This window comes from Callorhinus ursinus, unplaced genomic scaffold, assembly GCF_003265705.2.
Source record: "Callorhinus ursinus isolate GAN/ISIS: 27379988/994484 unplaced genomic scaffold, GSC_fseal_2.0 scaffold18, whole genome shotgun sequence".
Classification (NCBI taxonomy): Eukaryota; Metazoa; Chordata; class Mammalia; order Carnivora; family Otariidae; genus Callorhinus; species Callorhinus ursinus.
The window spans coordinates 29399177-29417870 of record NW_027397080.1 but is presented as its reverse complement, the minus strand read 5'-3'; the positions used below and the strand labels follow the sequence as shown (position 1 = coordinate 29417870).

General features: G+C 50.5%; 1 protein-coding gene across 1 annotated transcript; it reads left to right on the top strand.

The window, feature by feature from the left end:
• The first annotated feature begins 1395 nt into the window (after nucleotides 1-1395).
• Nucleotides 1396-17367, top strand: PGD (phosphogluconate dehydrogenase). The gene is made up of 13 exons (XM_025855688.2): nucleotides 1396-1547; nucleotides 2149-2224; nucleotides 2995-3174; nucleotides 5209-5274; nucleotides 6236-6354; nucleotides 8455-8524; nucleotides 10735-10869; nucleotides 12629-12818; nucleotides 15553-15683; nucleotides 15868-16001; nucleotides 16384-16483; nucleotides 16618-16740; nucleotides 16838-17367. The coding sequence occupies exons 1-13, from the start codon at nucleotides 1540-1542 to the stop codon at nucleotides 16955-16957; spliced, it is 1452 nt and encodes a 483-aa protein (XP_025711473.1). The 5' UTR covers nucleotides 1396-1539; the 3' UTR covers nucleotides 16958-17367.
• The last annotated feature ends 1327 nt before the right edge of the window (nucleotides 17368-18694 follow it).

Here is an 18694-nt window from a genome sequence, read left to right as displayed (position 1 = left end):
CCATGCTCCACATGGGAGAGTAGAGAAAGGAAAATTTGACCTTCAGGAGTGTCAGCCCTGGCTGGTACAAAACCGGCAAATAGGGAAGCAACTCAAGGAAATGAACGAATTAACAGAATGCCTTTAATGCAGAAAACAATACACAAAAGTTTTTACATGCAAGATACGTCGTGGTATTTTAAATATTCAGAGCGAGATTCCATATTGCATTCAAAAATACCGTCAACTGTGATTTACTCATACTCAACTTCCAATAGGAAAAGACCCCTGTAGTGCGACACAGGTTTACATGTAAGTTATTATAGTATATCTGTTAAAACCTGTATTACAAAGGAACTTGTGCAATTGGTGTGATGGAACCAGCTCTGGGCCCCTAACAAGCCATTAAACAGCTGTGTGACTTTTGTTTCCGGTGAGCACTTAATATGTGCAAGGTAACATGTTAGATGATAGGAAGCATTCACAGGAAAAAAAAAAATCCTAAAATGTGCTGGAGGCGCCAAACCTGGTTCACCAGCATCTGCTGTCAGAGGCAGGAGGGTTCAGCGCGGACGGGAAGATGCCTGGAGCACGGAGCGGGCCTCCTGAGGAGGCTGTGGGGCCGCCTCCAGGGCCTCAGCTGTACGGGAAGTTCAATGACCGCCCCATCGCATCCCAGCAAGTTCGTTCACCGCCTGCTCTGCGCCTGCGGCTTCTCCTGCAACCAGGGGCCGCGCGATCCCCCCGCGCACGGTCGTGGGCGAGGACCCACATTTCCCGGCGCTCATTACATCCGCGTGCCAGAGCGAACCTGGGTCCCCGACCGGGGTGAACCCCACAGTGCGCGGCAGGGATGGGAGGAAGGGGCGAGGGACACTCGGACAACTAGGCGTCCGAGGGCCGGGGACAGTGGAAAGCACAGCGCGGACTGAGCTACCACCCTTCCAACCTAGCCGAGCCCCGGCCCCGCGTGTCCTCTACTCCCGGGTCCGGGTGGGGCCGCCCGCCGCCCCTCAGCCGTCGCTCCCCGATCTGCGCCCGGCCCCTTTCGCTGTCCCAGTGCCTCCTGGCTCGCGTCCCCCGCCCCCTCCACCAGGGATCGCAAGCCGCCGGGCCCCCAGTGCCTGTTCCGGGCGCCCCTCCACTTGTGCCCGCGCCCTTCCCAGGCCTCTGTGCCCGTCCCGGGTGCCCCTGTTCCCTTCCCGGCCTCCTCCACCTGTTCTAGAGCCCCAACCGCGCGCCCAGCCCCCTTGGGCTTGTTCCAGGAGTCCCCGCCCCGCCGGCTTCGGCGTTGCCATCGATGTGCTCGGCGCTCTCCTGAGCCTGCCCCCCGGGAGTGGGCGGGCCCGTTTGCCTCAGGTGGTCTAACAGGCGCGGGGGAGGGCCAATGGCGTCGCTGCACAGCTCCGCCCCTTCCTTCCGATTGGTCGGCGCCGGAAGGCCGCGGCCAGGGTCTGGGGGCCCGTGCGGGAGCGCGACTCCACCTCAGTAGACGGGCTGCGCGCTCTCAGCTCATCGGCTTCGTCCACTTCTCCCCGGTCTGCCGCCGCCGCCGCCGCCATGGCCCAGTGAGTGACGGCCCGCGGACGCCCGGGGAGCTTTCTGAGGCCCGGCGCGAAGGGCGGAGCTACTCCTGAGGTCGCGGCGTCGCGGGAGCCGGGCCTCGTGGCGCCCGGAGCCCCGGACCTTCAGGGTCTCAGGCCCGTCGTGGCGGCGCCGGGCGGACCCCCGTTTCCAGAAGGGGCTCGGCGCGGAGGGCAGCGGCATGGCCGAGGGAAGCCAGGGCTCGAGCTGGGGAAGTGGCTGGCCCGTCGGCGGCGGTGCCTGCAGGGGCTTCTCCCCCGTGGGCGCGGGGGAGGACACCCGCGATGAGTCATTACCGGGTAGACTGGAGCACAGCAAAGATGGCATGCCCTCCTCCTGCAGGATTAGTTGATCTCAAGAGAACTTGAGGTCCTTTGAAGTGGCAGAGTGCAGGGTGGCCTGTCTGTAGGGGCCTGGGAGGTGCATGCCTGGGTTCTCAAGGGTGAAAGGGAGTAAGGGGACGGAGGAAAAGGGAAGGCGGATTATTCATTCATAGCAAGAGCTAGGACACTCTTGGGTCCCTGAGTTGGAATGGATTAAGTGGAACTAACACATTTTTCGTTATTCCCTTTCCTGGTCTTTTAGAGCTGACATTGCACTGATTGGACTGGCTGTCATGGGCCAGAACTTAATTTTGAACATGAATGACCATGGCTTTGTGGTAAGTCTGGAGGACACACACTTCTCTTGTGGGTTCTTGGTGTGCATCGGTGCACCGCTGTTGATTTCCAAGATCCTATACAACTGCAGCTTACTGCTCTTGATATATTCCCTGTTGCTGCTCAGGAGGTTTTTGCAAAGGAAGGGGAAGCACCAGTTCACATGGGGGGAGGGGCAGCTCCACCGTTCTCTGAAGGAGAGTCTTGCTAAATGTGTCTGTAAGGTTGCAACCTGCATAAACTTACCCGGATTTTTTTTTTTTTTTTAAGATTTTATTTACTTATTTGAGAGAGAGGGAGAGAGAAAGCACCAGCCAGGGGTGAGGGGCAGAGGGAGAGGGAGAAGACGACTCCCTGCTGAGCAGGGAGCCCAAGAGGGCTCAATCCCAGGACCCCAAGATCATGACCTGAGCCGAAGGCAGACACTTAACTGACTGAGCCACCCAGGTGCTCCATCTTAACCGTATCTTGAGGAGAAATCCGCACTGGGTTCGTAGAACTCAAACTTTATTGTCTAATGAGAACTGGGGTGAGTGAAAGTTTAAATAGTATAACCACTAAGCTTGTTTCGATACAAAGAGTATTGGTGACAAAAGATAAAACAGTTTGCAGCAGCTGGTTCCTTGGCTTGAGTCTGAGTCCCAATCAGCTAGTGACAGACTCCAGCCTGATTTGCCTCAGGCAGCTGAGTAGAAATTTCACTGCCGCTTAATCTAGGGTCTGAAGGTCTTCTGTGTTCTGGGTCTCCTAATCAGACCTTTTGTCCTTCTAGGTTTGTGCTTTCAATAGGACAGTCTCCAAAGTTGATGATTTCTTGGCCAATGAGGCAAAGGGAACCAAAGTGGTTGGTGCTCACTCCTTGGAGGAGATGGTCTCCAAGCTGAAGAAGCCACGTCGCATCATACTGCTCGTCAAGGCTGGTCAAGCTGTTGATGATTTCATTGACAAATTGGTGAGGCTAGGTCTGCTCCCGGCTGCTGCTGGTGGGGGCAGCTTTTCTCCTTCAGTCCTTCAGCTATTTCACCAGTTTTTTCTTAAGAGATTTTTTTTTTTTTTTCTCTTCAGGGTCTGGATGTGAACTGCTTAGTTCAGACAAAACAGTGCCTCAATGTCTCAGTGTTGGTTAACTTGATTGGCACTAATTAAGTCACAACATATCCTCAGGTGGTACTAATTCCATATATGTGAAACTCTGGGACCCCAAGAGACATTTCAATTAGAATTCATTAACAGTAGGAACTGAAACAGTAGTAGTCTCGGTCTCTCTCTCTCTTTGATATTCAAAAAAACTTAACTGTTTTGGTTGTACATTATGCATGTCTAGTGCTATTCACTAATAAACCATAGTGTCCAAATTTAGAAGTAGATTTTTTTCAGCATTTGTATAAAGTAACTATATGTAAGTCGTTGTATAATTTAATATAAATGATGAGATCCCCTTAGGGAATCCTAGGATTACATGCTGGGTACTTTATCTGAATGATTTGTTGTCTCTAGCAAGTGTATATATTTTTTGGAAGTATATTCTTTGGGAGAAAAAACGTGTGTATGGGCCACAGTGGCCTTGCTAGGGCAGGCGGGTGACCCCGGGGTGGGTGCCCCGGAGAGGGCCTCTCTTCACTTCTGACCCTGCGCATCAGCTGAAGTGGGGGTGCTCTGTGCAGGTGCTCATTCTGGTTCTTTGACACATCTTAGTCCGACCCCTCCTGTAGGCTTTCCCCCGCGGCCCCAGGGCTAGGGGGTGGTGGGCTTACTCCTTACTCCGTGTGGTCTCCGCCAGGCTGTCCCCTCACAGGGGGGCTGATGGCCACTCTCCCACTGGGACGGCGGTGGGAGAGGAAGAGCCAGTAGTGACAACACGTTCTTCCCCAGGGAGCGTGGCCAGCAACATTGGGGTGAAGCGCTGTTGCTGTGAGGGGTTTCTGGGGCACCTCTGGGGCCCCTCAGCACACCTCACCGACAGTCAGAGGGTCAGTGGAGACAAGCTCGCAGCCGGTGCCCTGTAGCCTTGGGTGCTTTTCCTTGCAACAAAACCCACAAAACCACACACAGCATACGGGCGAAGGGGAACGTGTGTGGAAATAACTTACGAAGATACTCAAAACCATTCTCAGTAACAGCTCTGGAAAAACCAGGGCATTAGCTGATGGGAAGAAACAGTTTCGCTGTGAGAATGTAGTGACAATAAACAAAGGCAAGGGATGAACATTCCTTTTCTATGGGAGTCCTGTTGACAGTGGGGGTGACTGCACGGAGAGGAGTTTGTAACCAGTGTGCTACCATTTAAAGAAAAAAATGACCTAGAAAGGAAGAACACTGTGATAAGCAGAGGACGTACCAAGCTTTTTGTGTAGCGAGATGCTGAGCTGGTCACGATTAGCTATAGAAAGAATGGCCTGGAAGGTGGTAGCTTATTCTTCAGCATAAGAAAACATGAAGTCATGTTCACTGGATCCTTGGCAGGGGGAGACTGAAGAATAACTAATAAAGCCAGCCTCGTTGTGCACCGTAGGAAGATGCGCTTGTTCGAGGCCTGGTCTTCTGCCATCTCCAGGCAGGGCTGATCACATCGCTGAGTCAGGCAGCAAACCAGCTGATGGCCACTTACCGGACCCCCACCCTGCTCTGGGCAGATTTTATAGGAAATGATGGGATCCTTTAGAATGAGTCCTGTTCCCAGGGTTTGCGACTGTAAAGCATCCGGTGGCACACAGTGGAAATACAAAATTTTTCAAGTAGGTTTTGGTTGTCGTAAAATTTTAAAGAGAACGATCTTCATTGCAGAGAGTTCCAACTGGTTTATAAGCCCTAACCTTGCACATAGGCTCCAGCTCTAGCCACAGGGAGGATTACTGAAAATTAAGTAACATGTGCTTTTAGATTGGGTTTATTTGGGTTAAATTCTTGTTTGTTTTAATTGGTCAAGGTACGTTCTAGTTTGTCGTTCATTTCTTTGGCCCACCTTAATGCTAGCGTCTGGTTACAGGTACCATTGTTGGACACTGGTGACATCATCATTGATGGAGGAAATTCTGAATACAGGGACACCACAGTAAGTATTCTTCAGTCTAAATTCTTCCTTTCTGAGAACATTCTAGAAAAAAGTGTCAGCATTGCACACGTGATAAAAGAGTGGACCGTCCTTCTGCAGTGCTGATGCTAGAGCTTGGTGCGGACGCTGCAGTCCTCAGCCTCTCTTTCTGCTGAGACGTACCTGAGGTCTCCTCAGTCATACCTGTAACTCAAAAGGAGGACTTCTGCTCAGATAGAGCAGGCTGACAGTTTGTGCTTAGCTCTTCCCTCCTCTGCCAGCAGCTATGACACGTCAGTGAACAACGTGGTTGAGAACCATGGCTTTACTGGCCTTGTGGGATGAAAGAAGACCCTGTACCATCTCAAGTGTTGAGTGGCAGGAGGTCATACTTGTATGAAACCAACTCTTAAAAACCAACCCTTCCCTCTTCAAAACCCACCAACTCTTAATGGAGTCTTATGGTACTAGATCTTCTAGGAAAATGAGATTGTATGTTTGGCTTTATTTATTATTTCCCTTTGGGGGAAGGGTAGCTATTTTAAACTTCCATGGATTTTTTTTTTTTTTTTTTTTTTAAGTAATTTCTATACCCTACATGAGGCTCAAACTCACAACCCCAAGATCAGGAGTCACATGCTTTACTGACTGAGCCAGCCAGGCTCCCTGGATTTTTTTTTTCTTAACTCCCAAACTGAGGGAATTAAATTTCTTTTTAAAATTGTTTATTTCTTTCTTTTTAGTAGGCTCCACACCCAATGTGGGGCTTGAACTCATGACCCTGAGATCAAAAGTTGCATGCTCTACCACTGAGCCAGCCAGGCACCCTGGGATACAATTTCTTGAATGATCAGGTTATTCTTGGATGCTGGGGTCATTTCATGTCCAGTGTGGCCTCTCCATACCTGTCTTATACCTCTTCTCATTCATCGGGAGAAACTGTCTTATGGAAGCACAACAAAATTATTTTTCTCTCATACAGAGACGATGTCGCGACCTCAAGGCCAAGGGCATCCTGTTTGTGGGGAGTGGAGTCAGTGGTGGAGAGGAGGGGGCCCGGTATGGCCCCTCACTTATGCCAGGAGGGGACAAAGAAGCCTGGTGGGTATCAGAGGTGCCACCCCCCACTTTGGCACAAGGGAGCCTGAGCTGTGAGGGGAGTGAGCCGTGGGCAGTGCTGATCTCTGTGGCCCCTGAGTGGTGGAGATGCTGGAAACACTTCTTTTGTCTCTACATTTTGCTGCTTTGATATCCTGTATGTGCATATTCTCTTTTGCCTCCTCTGTTATTCCCTCCAAGACTGATACTGGAAACTCTATAAACAGGCTTACCAAGTTCAGGGGCTTTAAGGAAGCCGTTCGAATAATGTCCTGGGCACTGTCTGGACTTAGAAGTAAAGTCTGCCTCTCTAAGTGATGGACAGTCCTAAAATAACTTTTATTTAATAATCGTGAGTAATGGAAAAATCTGACAGGGCCTGTTTTGTCCCTGGGAGAGTGAGGTGGAAGTTTTGTATCTACTTGGGGAGAAGACAAGTTTTACACTGTGCACTGTGCTGTATGTAAGAGGAAATGCTGGTCATAGAAGGGAGGGTGCGGTGGTGATGTAAGAGCAGGGGTGGGGTGCATAAGGCATAAGGGTGTGGGGTGAGTGGGACAGAGAATCAAAATGAAAAGATGCAAGTAATAACCACGCCTGACGCAGACTGAGGGAAACCCGCTGCTGAGTTTGCAGAGAGGTGAGCCAGAGAGAGGGAGGTAGGTAAGCAGAAGAGAAAGAAACAGAAAAGGAGGGATCCTTTTGAGGGAGACGTGGAAAGGTACCATTCTTTCCTAAATGAGTTTGATTTCCAATATGCTAGAATTATATTAGGAGTTGAACTAAGGAGTGATCAAATCTAATTCCCAGAGGTGAAGGGTTTCCTGGGGAAGGTTATTCTTTAAATTACCTCTCTGATGAGTAAGTTTGGAGATGTTCTGCAGTATGTGAAATCTAAAGATTTTATATATTTATTTATTGGAGAGAGAGGAGAGAGAGCGTGTGTCAGCAGGGGGAGAGGCAGAGGGAGAGGAGAGAGAGAATCACAAGCAGACTCCCCGTTGGGTGCGGAGCCCAACATGGGGCTTAATCTCCTTGGCCCCGAGATCATGACCTGAGCAGACATTAAGAGTCGGATGCTTAACCCACTGAGCCACCCAGGCGCCCCTGCAGTTTGTGAAATCGAGAAGTAGATAGAGGCCTTCCTGCTTCTCAATAGTTTACAAACATTTATCCTGGGCTAGACATGCAGATGACACACATGAAAATCTTTGATAATGCAGAGATGCTCCGGTTGCTCATTGACTGACTCATTCTCTCAGACCGGTCTGGCAAACTTAAGCATATATGAGACTCATTCAAATTGTTTGCTAAAAGTAATAGGAATGATGGTTAATATAGTGTTTAAAACGGGGTCACCTGGGTGGCTCAGTGGGTTAAGCGTCCCAACTCTTGATTTAGGCTCAGCTCACGGTCTCAGGCTGGTGAAATCGAGCCCCAGCAGAAGTAGGAGTGGTGCCATGGCCCGAAATGCACAGTACGAGTTCAGTGAAGTTCTAAAGCTTAATGTGCAGCTGTCTTAGCTCTAATCCCGAGCGTTCACTTTGCAACCCTGGCAGCCCTGTGCCTTTACCAAACACTTCTTGTGGAGAAGCCTCTTTATTGGTCAGTAGTGAGAACGTGAGCAGAAAGCCTTGTGAGTTCACAGATCCCCCTGGGGGGCAGTGGGAGGGGTGAAGAACAGCTGCTTTCTCTCCGAGTACTAACGAAGAGCGCTGCCCTGGGAGCTCCAGCCCGGTTCTGCGCGTGCGCGTGCGGAATCATGCTGTGCCTGATAGCATGCATCCAGACCGGTAACAGGCGTCTCCACGGGAACTTCCCTGTTGCTTGCTGTTTCACATCACAGCTCCTTTTATAGTGCAAAGGAAATTTCTCCTGGTACTTGGATGCTTCTGGCTGGCCTTTCTGTCTTCTCCAACCAGATAGTCTGCAGCCTCTGCGGGGCTTACCATGTGGACTTGGCACATTGATTACTTTTTCCGCGTGGACTTGGCACTTTCACCTCCCATTCAAAAGAAAAAGATTGGCGGGAGGTCCTTGAGTATTTAACTGAGATCTCAGTCCCTCTTTTCAGCAGCTAAACTACGTGGTTCCTTCCCACAGGCCCCACATCAAGACAATCTTCCAAGGCATCGCTGCGAAAGTCGGGACGGGGGAACCCTGCTGTGACTGGGCAAGTTCTGGCTCCTCTTTCAAGCCAGCTGGTAACATGGGCGCGGACATGACAGGCACAGAGCCAGGACCGCCTGGTGGCAGTCGTTAGTTTTGTGACAAGCTTCTCAATCTTGAAGTTGCTAGCGCAGCTGAGGCCTAGGATGCATGCCTGTTGCCCGTGTCCTTGCCTCCTAACTGAATATTTCAGAGCCTTGAGGTTGGTATTAGAAACTGCCCTCCTCAATTCATCTAAAAGTTGGATTTCTTAAGAAGGCACAGCAAGGATGAGGTGAAGCGTGACTTGTTTTATTAGCTGTGTGACTTCGTGAAAGTGAAGAAAATGTCAGAATGAAAGGTGGGCTCCGTCTGCCTGCATGGAAGGGGGAGGAGTGAAGGGCTGGTGCTGTCAGATGTGCCGGCCACGGACGTGGAAAATCTCTTTCCTGTAGCTTGGGACGCAGGTATTCTGTGCTTGAACAGAGTGTGCGACGTATGGCCTTCCGCCTTCACGAAACGGGAGGGAGGCCTAGGCTCATTCGTATGTGCCTCCCTTTCTGCATTTTGTGTTGCTACCAAAATCAGTTTTATCCCTCCTGCAGCCCCAGTCCATGCCATGGGTGGGCAAAGCACTAGGCTGAGAGACCTGACCTGTAATTCCGGCTCTCCGTTCGCTGTGGGACATTATCGAGTCAGTCAGAAAAGTGTTCTTGTCCGTAAAATATGAGGGGTGGGCTGGGTGGTCTCCAGGGTCTCTTTAGCTCCTAATCCCCTTTATTAGTTTTATTTCGTATGAGGGAGGTAGAAGGCAGAGACGGAAGGAGGCCTGAGGTGGACAAGGAATGGGGGGAGGCCTGACGGCAGCTGTAGCCCCCAGTGCTGGTCCGGACATCTTAACCAGTGGTGCCCGAGTCAGGCAAAGTCTGCCTAGGCTGGAGAGAGGCTGGGCTGGATTTGGAGGGTTGAGGATTTTCTCAGTAGTATGGATGGGGCAGGGAACTTTCAGGCCATGACAGTCGATTACTATAGTAAAAGGACAGCCACAGTCACTCCTTTGTAGACACGTTTCTTGTAGACAACAGAATCATGAAGAAAAACCAGTACTGGCCCTGCTGTGTCTTGATCGAGTCGGAGCTTGACGTTCTTCAGCCTCAGGCTTACTCTCAGGCTATTGAGAAAACTGGTATAGATACTAAAAGCAGGCACTCCTGAGTTCACTCTTGAAGTTACAGGAAGGATGGGGTGAAGAAGTAAGATCTTATGAGCCATGTTACTTAGCAGCCAAAGAAGGTGTCAGAATCAGAAGGGGGCAGGTCAGCAGTGGAAACTCAGAGGGCGGGAGTCTTGGATGTAAAGGTCAATTGGATGGATCCCAGCGGTGACAGCAGAGACCGCTCAGGTCAAGCAAACCTCGGGGCCACTGCGCAGGTATAGATGCCTGTTGTGGAGATGGATGCGCCTGACTGCAGAGCCCATTGTCACTGAATATTTGACCCTGAAACTCCCTTTGTTCTGATTCCTGGCCCACTGAGCAATTCTTAGATGATTTGGTTTCCTGCGCAGCTCGTCTGTAGGGACAGAATGTGCTGTCGGGACTAACGCTTGTAGCCACTAAAATCCGTAGTTAAGTTTCTTACCCTAAATTCATAAACTGGCATTCTGACTGTATACATCTTGCCAGCTTTACTATAAATCTGTATCTTGTCAACTGTGAGACACGGCAAGAACACATTTCTGGGCTTACCAGGTTGAGGGCCAGACCTGGGATCTAAGGTCATTTTACCCCCTGGTAGCCATTGGAAACAACTACAGCACAGTTATAGACTTAACAGTGCCAGTGACTTCATTAGCCAACTTTAACCCCCAGTGGCTAGGAGAATGGTGACCTCGGGAAGAGGAGGTCTTTCACTTGTGGGCAGGGCTGGGAGCGAGGGGCCCTTCATAACAAGGGAAGGTGGGAAATGCAGGCTGACAAGATGTGGGTGCTTACAGTGAATGGGAGGCTTGGAAATATCTTGAACGAATTCAGAGTGAGTTTGAAGGAACACTGGACTGGACTGAAGCTTGGATTGAATTGTTATCTAGTGACGCTTAATTTAAAAGTACTACAGATATTTGCTCCCTATTTGTTATTTTTTTGTATGGGGAGGGAGCCTCGCCAAAGAATATGACGCGGGCTTTTCTGGGTTAATTGCCTGCCTCAAGGCCTCCTGGTGCTCGTCGCCCTGACAGGTGGGAGGTGAAGGAGCAGGGCACTTCGTGAAGATGGTGCACAACGGGATCGAGTACGGGGATATGCAGCTCATCTGTGAGGCCTACCACCTGATGAAGGAGGTGCTGGGCATGGGGCATGACGAGATGGCAAAGGTGAGTCCCGGGCCCTGCCTCCGGGCTACAGCAGGTGACCGCTGTTCAGATGAGAGGGATTTGCTAGCAACAGTGAAGCCTTCTTCCACCTCCTTCCTGTGGTCATGCTGGTGGCAGGATGGACTCAGCCCAGGGGCACCTAGGTGCCTCAGTCGGTGAAGCGTCTGCCTTTGGCTCAGGTCATGATTTGAGTTAAGCGTCAGGCTCTCTGCTCAGTGGGCAGCCTGCTTCTCCCTCTCCCCCGCTTGTGCGCGCGCGTGCTCTCTGTCTCTCTCTCTCTCTCTCTCTCAAGTAAAAACAAAAAAAGAATGGACTCAGCCTGATTTAAGGGAAAGCTGTACGATAGGCTAGCTAGCCGCTGAGCCAGAAGTCCCCCGAAAATCTTGGCGGTGATCATTACCACCATTTAGTGACCCTTCATGTGTCAGGCTTGTGTCCTTTTATGGTCATTACCTCATTTGGTCCCCCCATTGTCCCATAGGAGAGGCAGGCTGGAAGCTTGCTTTCCTGGTCAGGTTGGGACTGGCTGTTTGACAGTTAATCAAAAGTTAGTCAAAGTGGGGGAAACATAAACATTCCCCCCCAGCATTTTATTATGAACCGGATGTTCAAACACACAGCAAAGTTGAAAGACTTTGGTAGTGGACACTCGTATGCACACCACCCATATTCGCCTACTAGCATTTTACTACACTTGCTTTATTGAATGTCTGCCCATCCCTCTATCAGTTTGATCTTCTAAAAATACATTTCGAGGTAAACACCAGTACTCTTTTCTCTAAAGACTTCAGCATCGTTCCTAGGTAAACATTTATTTTCACTGAAAATAGAGGAAGGCACATTCATCACCATTCCAGTCCTTTCTTCGAAGTATTGCTCTGCTGGGCAGCATCAGAGTTGTCTTTCTCATCATCTAGAATTTCTACTTCCAGTGACTTTGAGTGGAACATGATTTAGGGACACTTCTTGCAAGGTGACACTGCAGAATCCTTCCAGATTTTTTACAGTTTTTCCTCCTAATTTTTTTGTTTTAAAGTTTATTATTTTTTTAGTAATCTCTACACCCAATGTGGGGCTTGAACTGACAACCCCGAGATCAAGAGCTACAGCCTCCACTGACCGAGCCCCCTGGGCGCCCCTCCTTCTAACTTTTAAACTTGTCATCCCCACTTTGTTTCACTGACTTGCCTTTACTCCTTTCCAAAAGTTTAACCTTATGTTCATAGAAACCGTGCTTTTTTTTTGTGTTCAAATGTAATTGATTTACTTAAAACTTAATGTATTTATATATACGAGTGCTGCTCTGTATGCCAGCAACTGTTCTAGATGTTGGGGATGTAATAGTGAAAAAACCGAAGTCCCTGCCTGCACGGAGCTGGGAAGACACGATAGCAACCCCACAGACAGTGTAAAACTAGGTGGCGGTAACTGTTCCGAAGAAGAGGAAGCGGGTGTAAGGAGTAGGTCAGGCGAGCAGGGAAGGCCTCCGAAGAGGCGATGGTGTGAGGTGAGGGGCGCTTAGCTCTGAGGGGAGAGCCGTGCTGGTCATCAATGGGCATAACCAGGCTCAAATCAAATACAGCTGACTCGTGGTGAACAGAAAACTCAACTCGGGGGGAGCAGGGCTCAGACACGTACATGGAGCCTGTTAGCCTGCAGGGCGGGGCAAGTTGTGAGCGCCCGTCACTCTTCACAGGGAAGGGGGCTTGTGCGTGGGCCTGGTTTCTCTCACGCTGTTTGCTCTCACGTCCTGCACTAGGCGTTTGAGGAATGGAATAAGACAGAGCTCGACTCATTCCTCATTGAAATCACGGCCAATATTCTCAAGTTCCAAGACAGCGACGGCAAACACCTGCTGCCGAAGATCAGGGACAGCGCGGGGCAGAAGGGCACAGGGAAATGGACTGCCATCTCTGCCCTGGAGTACGGCGTTCCCGTCACCCTCATCGGTAACGTGCGGCTTTCAGCTGAGGCCCCTCGCCTCACTGGTGTGCTCTTGCTGTCCTTCTGGGATGTTGGGGTAGACTGGCCACTAAGGACCGGGTTTTCAGGAGAACGTGTGCAACCCTCATCAGCGTTCAGTGCTTTCTGCTCCTCCCGTGTGAGAGGCTGACACTCTGCGGGTCTCTTCCTGATAACCTTCTCTCAGTCATATGGGCTTTGAGATGCGTTTGGGAGTTCCTGGCTCTCTTATGTAGTTCGGCCTTCGGGGAAGCTTCTGTCTTAGGGATTGAACTGTGGTCAGTGACTTCCATGACTTTCCAGTGCGGAAGATCACGGTAACGAAATTGTTCATACGGAAGTTCACCGAACGACATAAGCTTACATCCTCAGCATTTATTGTTAATATTTTGATTAGGTTCCCCCCCAGTATTTTATTTTTCATTTTATTTTATTTAAAGGTTATTTATTTATTTATAAGTAATCTCTACACCCAACATGGGGCCTGAACTCATGACCCTGGGATCGAGTCACATGCTCTTACTACTGAGCCAGCCAGGCGCCCTTCCTCCAGATATTTTAAAAATAAAATATTACCTGTACATTTCAGGTCCTTTAATCTCTTCCTTCGTTCTTCATTTAGAAGAAAGCCACTATCCTGACCACTTGTGTGTGTCCTTCTCTCGCATGTTGTTTTAGAGCAGTGAGCTAAGCACCAAACTCGAGAAGATACAGGGTGAAGGAAATCACAGAAAGCAGAAATAAACAGAACAAATAATAAGAGGATTCATAAAACAAGCTGGTCCTTTAAGAGTAAACTAGGTACACTTCAGGCAGGATTGAGAACGGTCAGTAAAACAAGGTGCCTAGCTTGCCGAGCGAAAGGCTCATCTTTGCTCCTGGCAGAAGGGCGCCCCTCCAGTAAAACATTTTCCTGTCTGCTCGGCCGCCCTAGTCCGCTCCCTCCTTTTCATTTCCTATGAGTTAGGCTCCCTGCTGCCAGTGGCCGTGCCGGGAGGCACGTGGGGAGAAGCGGGCTGCTTAGCCAGCGAGGGCCAGGGCAGCGAGGGCACGGCGGCGGGGAACGGCCCTCATCCCAGACTGCAGTGGAAGAGCAGTGTAGGTTCAGAGAGAGCCCTGCTCTCGTGCGCCCTTCCTCCCCGCCCGAGGCAGGCCAGGCTTCAGCCCTGGGTGGGTGCCCTTCGTGTTTGTTGAACTAATGGGGAAGGAAGTCTTCCAGCTGACCCTTGGGTAACACGGCCTCCGTGCGCCCGCTGCGTTACACCATCGCTTCTGCCCCGGCACCCGGTCCGCGTGCCTGTGCGCGAGCAAGGTGGGCGGGGCGGGGGCCCCCCGGAGCCGCGCGCCCGAGCCGGCTTGTGTTCCGAGTTTGGGCGGCCTGACAAGTGAATGGCCAGAGGTTTTACTCCAGTTTGTCTGGGGGAGGGGGGAGGATTAGTTAGAGTAATTTATTTTAATTGAATAAAGTGTCAGTTGAGCAAGTTGTCTTTTCAAAGGGCTGATTTTGAAGATGCTAAATGTCTTGATATTAAAATACCATATTGAGGGGTGCCTGGGTGGCTCAGTCGGTTAAGTGTCTGCCTTCGGCTCAGGTCATGATCCCAGGGTGCTGGGATCGAGCCCCACGTCGGGCTCCTTCCTCAGCGGGGAGCCTGCTTCTCCCTCTGCCTGCTTCTCTCCCTGCTTGCGCTCGCTCGCTCGCTCTCTCTGACAAATAAAATCTTTGAAAAAAAAATACCATATTGAAATGTTTATTCAAATGAAACAAAATTATGGTGATCAAGGATGTACTGGAAACTAAATTTTAATAATTAGAAAATGGAGTTTTGGGGGCACCTGGTGGCTCAGAAGGCTCTGCTTTTGGCTCAGGTCATGATCCCAGGGTCCTGGGATCGAGCCCCACATCGGGCTCCCTGCTCCGCCGGAAGCCTGCTCCTCCCTCTCCTGCTCCCCCTGCTTGTGTTCCCTCTCTCACTGTGTCTTTGTCAAATAAATAAAATCTTTAAAGAAAAAAAAAATGGGAGTTTTCTGAGGGGCGAGTCTGTTATTTCTCAATGTACTAGTTGTTGCAGACAACCCCCGTATCAAGGCAATGCCACCATAGTTGAGCATCTAGCTGAATTCCAAGGCTGCCTGACGTTAACTAGTTTTCAAGGGGTAGTGAGTGCTTCTTAAGAAGAGAGGCTTTGGTGAGCATTTAAAAATTAAAAGTCCTCTCAAGTGAAATGAAATTTTACATACGGACTAACAGAGTAATTCTGAATAAAAGTGGTTTTTTACTTCCTTGTTTTTTCCCTAGAACTCCTCCCTTTTATTTTTTTTAAGACTTTATTTTTAAGTAATCTCCACACCCATCATGGGACTCGAATTTATAACCCCGAGATCAAGAGTCGCAGGCTCCACCAACTGAGCCTGGCAGGCGCTCAGAAGTCCCCTTTTGAATTTCATGTTGATCTTTGTGATTGATACCCTACATTTATGTTGGAAGATTGACTTGTTTGGAGTTTTAGTTATCAAGTTAACTGTCTATAGCTTTTTATAAGTTCAAAACTCTTTCTGAGCCAGGTTAAATTTTGTGGCGTAAGGTTGAAACTTCAGCTCTTTTGGCAACTGAAAATCAGCTCCTTTTCTAATTTTCCTCATTCTTTCTGGCTTACGTGTACTCTCTTCCCTTCGGTTTTATGAGTGAACTTCGGTAATGTTATCCCTTCCCCTACGCAGGAGAAGCCGTTTTTGCTCGATGCTTATCATCTCTGAAGGATGAGAGGATTCAGGCTAGCAAAAAGCTGAAGGGTCCCCAGAAGATCCAGTTTGAAGGTGATAAGAAAGCATTCCTGGAGGATATTCGGAAGGTGGGGCCCAGTCCCTGGGCGTGGTCGTTGGTGCCTCGGGTGACAGTGGGGGTGGGAGGACGTGGGAGGCCCAGGTGGGGGCAGCAGAGCCCTGTCCTGTTACCACTGTCCCTGCTAAGATCCGCACTGCTGGTGCGGGGAGGACGTGGCTAACTCTAGCTCTGGTGGGTCTGTCATTCTTTAGGCCCTCTATGCTTCCAAGATCATCTCGTATGCGCAAGGCTTTATGCTGCTAAGACAGGCGGCCACGGAATTTGGCTGGACCCTCAACTATGGTGGCATTGCCCTAATGTGGAGAGGGGGCTGCATCATCAGGAGGTGAGTGCGGGGCACACGCCAAGCCACCGTGTCGGAGAGTGGTGGTCTCTGCGCCTGTGTGGACAGTTGCCCTGGGAGTGGTGCGGTGGGTCTCTGCACTGGCGACAAGACTGGTTTAGATGGTCATGTCCCACTTTCTTCCTGTACGTTACCTGTTCTGACTAGATCGTCTGTACCCTATAGAGTAGTTCTGTGAGAACGATCACACCCTCTGGCCTTGCCTCTTGGGCCTCAGGCCCCCTGTTGTCCCTGAGCGAACCACTGGCTGTCAGGGATTAGGAGTAACTCTGTACGTCACTAGGGTATGTGTCAGCTGCTTTCTGTCAGGTGTCCAGCATGCTCAGGTTAAGAGTCACGATTGCTTCCCTCTTGATCATTTCAGCGTGTTCCTAGGAAAGATAAAGGATGCGTTTGATCGGAACCCACAACTTCAGAATCTGCTCCTAGATGACTTTTTTAAGTCAGCTGTTGAAAACTGCCAGGTAGGTAGCCCAGAGCTGGGTGCTGGGAATTTTATTTTTCACTTCCCAGCCTCGGTGCATATGGAATTCTGTCACTTAGAAAGGAAGCAGTTCTCGGGGGGCTGACCCCTAGTCTTGGGCTTGTTTTGCCGCAGGGCTCGTGGCGGCGGGCAGTGAGCACCGGGGTCCAGGTGGGCATCCCCATGCCCTGCTTCACCACGGCCCTGTCCTTCTACGACGGATACAGACACGAGATGCTACCGGCCAACCTCATCCAGGTGAGCTTTCTGAGCAGGTGGTAAACATTAACCTGGCTGCTGCCTGACGGCGGCCCGTCCGCATATCATCCCAACCAACTCGACTTCTTGTTTTCAGGCTCAGCGGGACTACTTTGGAGCTCACACTTACGAACTCTTAGCCAAACCCGGGCAGTTTATCCACACTAACTGGACGGGCCACGGTGGCAGCGTGTCGTCCTCTTCATACAATGCCTGATCAGACCGGTCACCTGCCGCTATTCCCCGGACTGGAACATTCCATTTGCCACCAACACTGCTTACACAGCCCTCCGCCCTCCTCTCTGCTCAGACCTTTTAAAATGAAGTCTCATAAGAGACTCCTGAAAAAGTCACGTGAGTGTACGTGCAAAGCAGCTCTGTGAGGAGCACCATGCCCTCTGCCCCAGCCTCTAGGAGCTGAGCAGGAGGCGAGCACGTGTGTGCTTGCGTGATCAGCTCCCGGAAGCCGTTTCCCACGTGTCCCTGTGCTGAGGGGGCAGCAGGTCCCCCTGCTAGAGGCACGCGGGAATCGGAAGGGCTTCTGTGGACTTTGCTCAAACTGGAAACTTTGTATCACGTGGTAGATTTCCCATTTTTCTCTACTTAATAAAAGGTACATTCTACGTATGCTTTTTCTCCAGACTCTTCAGTATTCTCCCCTCGGTCACACTGAGCCATTCTCACCACTGGCAGGGAGGTTTGCGGCTGGTTTCATCACATTGGAGGCGGTTTCCTTCCAGCCGTGTTCACTTTTTCCTCTCCGTTTTCCTTAAAAAAAGACTCCAGAACAATACAAGAAACACACCAAAGTTAGGATCCTGGTTAACTGTGCGAGGAGGGACGAGGAGGCGACACAGGGGACCCAAATGTTTTCTCAGGTTGGGTTCTGGGTCTGCGGATGTTCTCTGATAGGTCTTCATGCCTTGTGTGTGTCACACTTCATACTGCACGTGTTAGGGAACTACATTTAAACGACACGGGGGCCTCAGTGTGCCCTGCCTCATTCCCTCTCCTGTGCCCACCTCTTTCTTTTTGTCCCTAAGCCAGGCGCATGGGTTTGGGGCGGGAATTTTAGCAACCTAAGCCTCCTCCTTGAATGGGGCCTGTTCACTTTACCTTAGTCAAGAACAAAAGTCCTGCTAGCACACTTGCTGATAGTGTTATATGGCCTGGCGCCAGTGTAATTGTTTTATTCCAGCAGCTTAACTCTAGAAGGTTTCTCTGGAATGCTTTACAAAGTCTTGAGAGTATCCTAGAATAGAGCAAAGGACTTCCTTGTTTTGACAGCTGGTGTGTAATCTGACCCCTGACCTCTTTCCAAAAAGTGCAGGGGCTCACAGAGCTGACATGGGAGGCGATCCTCTTCATTAAATGTTCAGCTTTTGAAGCTCTCAGCGTGGATGTAAGTACTTCGCTAGACATGGCTCTGGCAGCCCTCCCCGGCCCCACCATCAAATCTAAGAGGTGCTGAGTCACTGCTCATGACAGGGTTCTTTTTTTTTTTTTTCTTCTAAAGATTTCATTTGGGGCGCCTGGGTGGCTCAGTTGTTAAGCGTCTGCCTTCGGCTCAGGTCATGATCCCAGGGTCCTGGGATCGAGCCCCGCATGGGGCTCCCTGCTCCGCGGGAAGCCTGCTTCTCCCTCTCCCACTCCCCCTGCTTGTGTTCCCTCTCTCGCTGTGTCTCTGTCAAATAAATAAAATCTTAAAAAAAAAAAGATTTTATTTGTCAGCACGCACGCACGCACGCACACACAAACGGGAGGAGCGGCAGAAGGAGAAGCAGGCTCCCCGCTGGGCAAGGAGCCCGACATGGGACTCGATCCCAGGACCCTGGGATCATGACCTGAGCCGAAGGCAGACGCTTCACCGACTGAGTCACCCAGGGGCCCCGACGCGGTTCTTTTTTAAGGGATGGGAACCCCTCGATGCAGGTTTTCTCGCAGGTGATCTCTG

Coding starts and splice junctions, on each gene's coding strand:
- PGD (XM_025855688.2), top strand. Junction 12,819..15,552: donor CGTTCCCGTCACCCTCATCG/GTAACGTGCGGC, acceptor TCCCCTACGCAG/GAGAAGCCGTTTTTGCTCGA. Junction 15,684..15,867: donor TCCTGGAGGATATTCGGAAG/GTGGGGCCCAGT, acceptor GTCATTCTTTAG/GCCCTCTATGCTTCCAAGAT.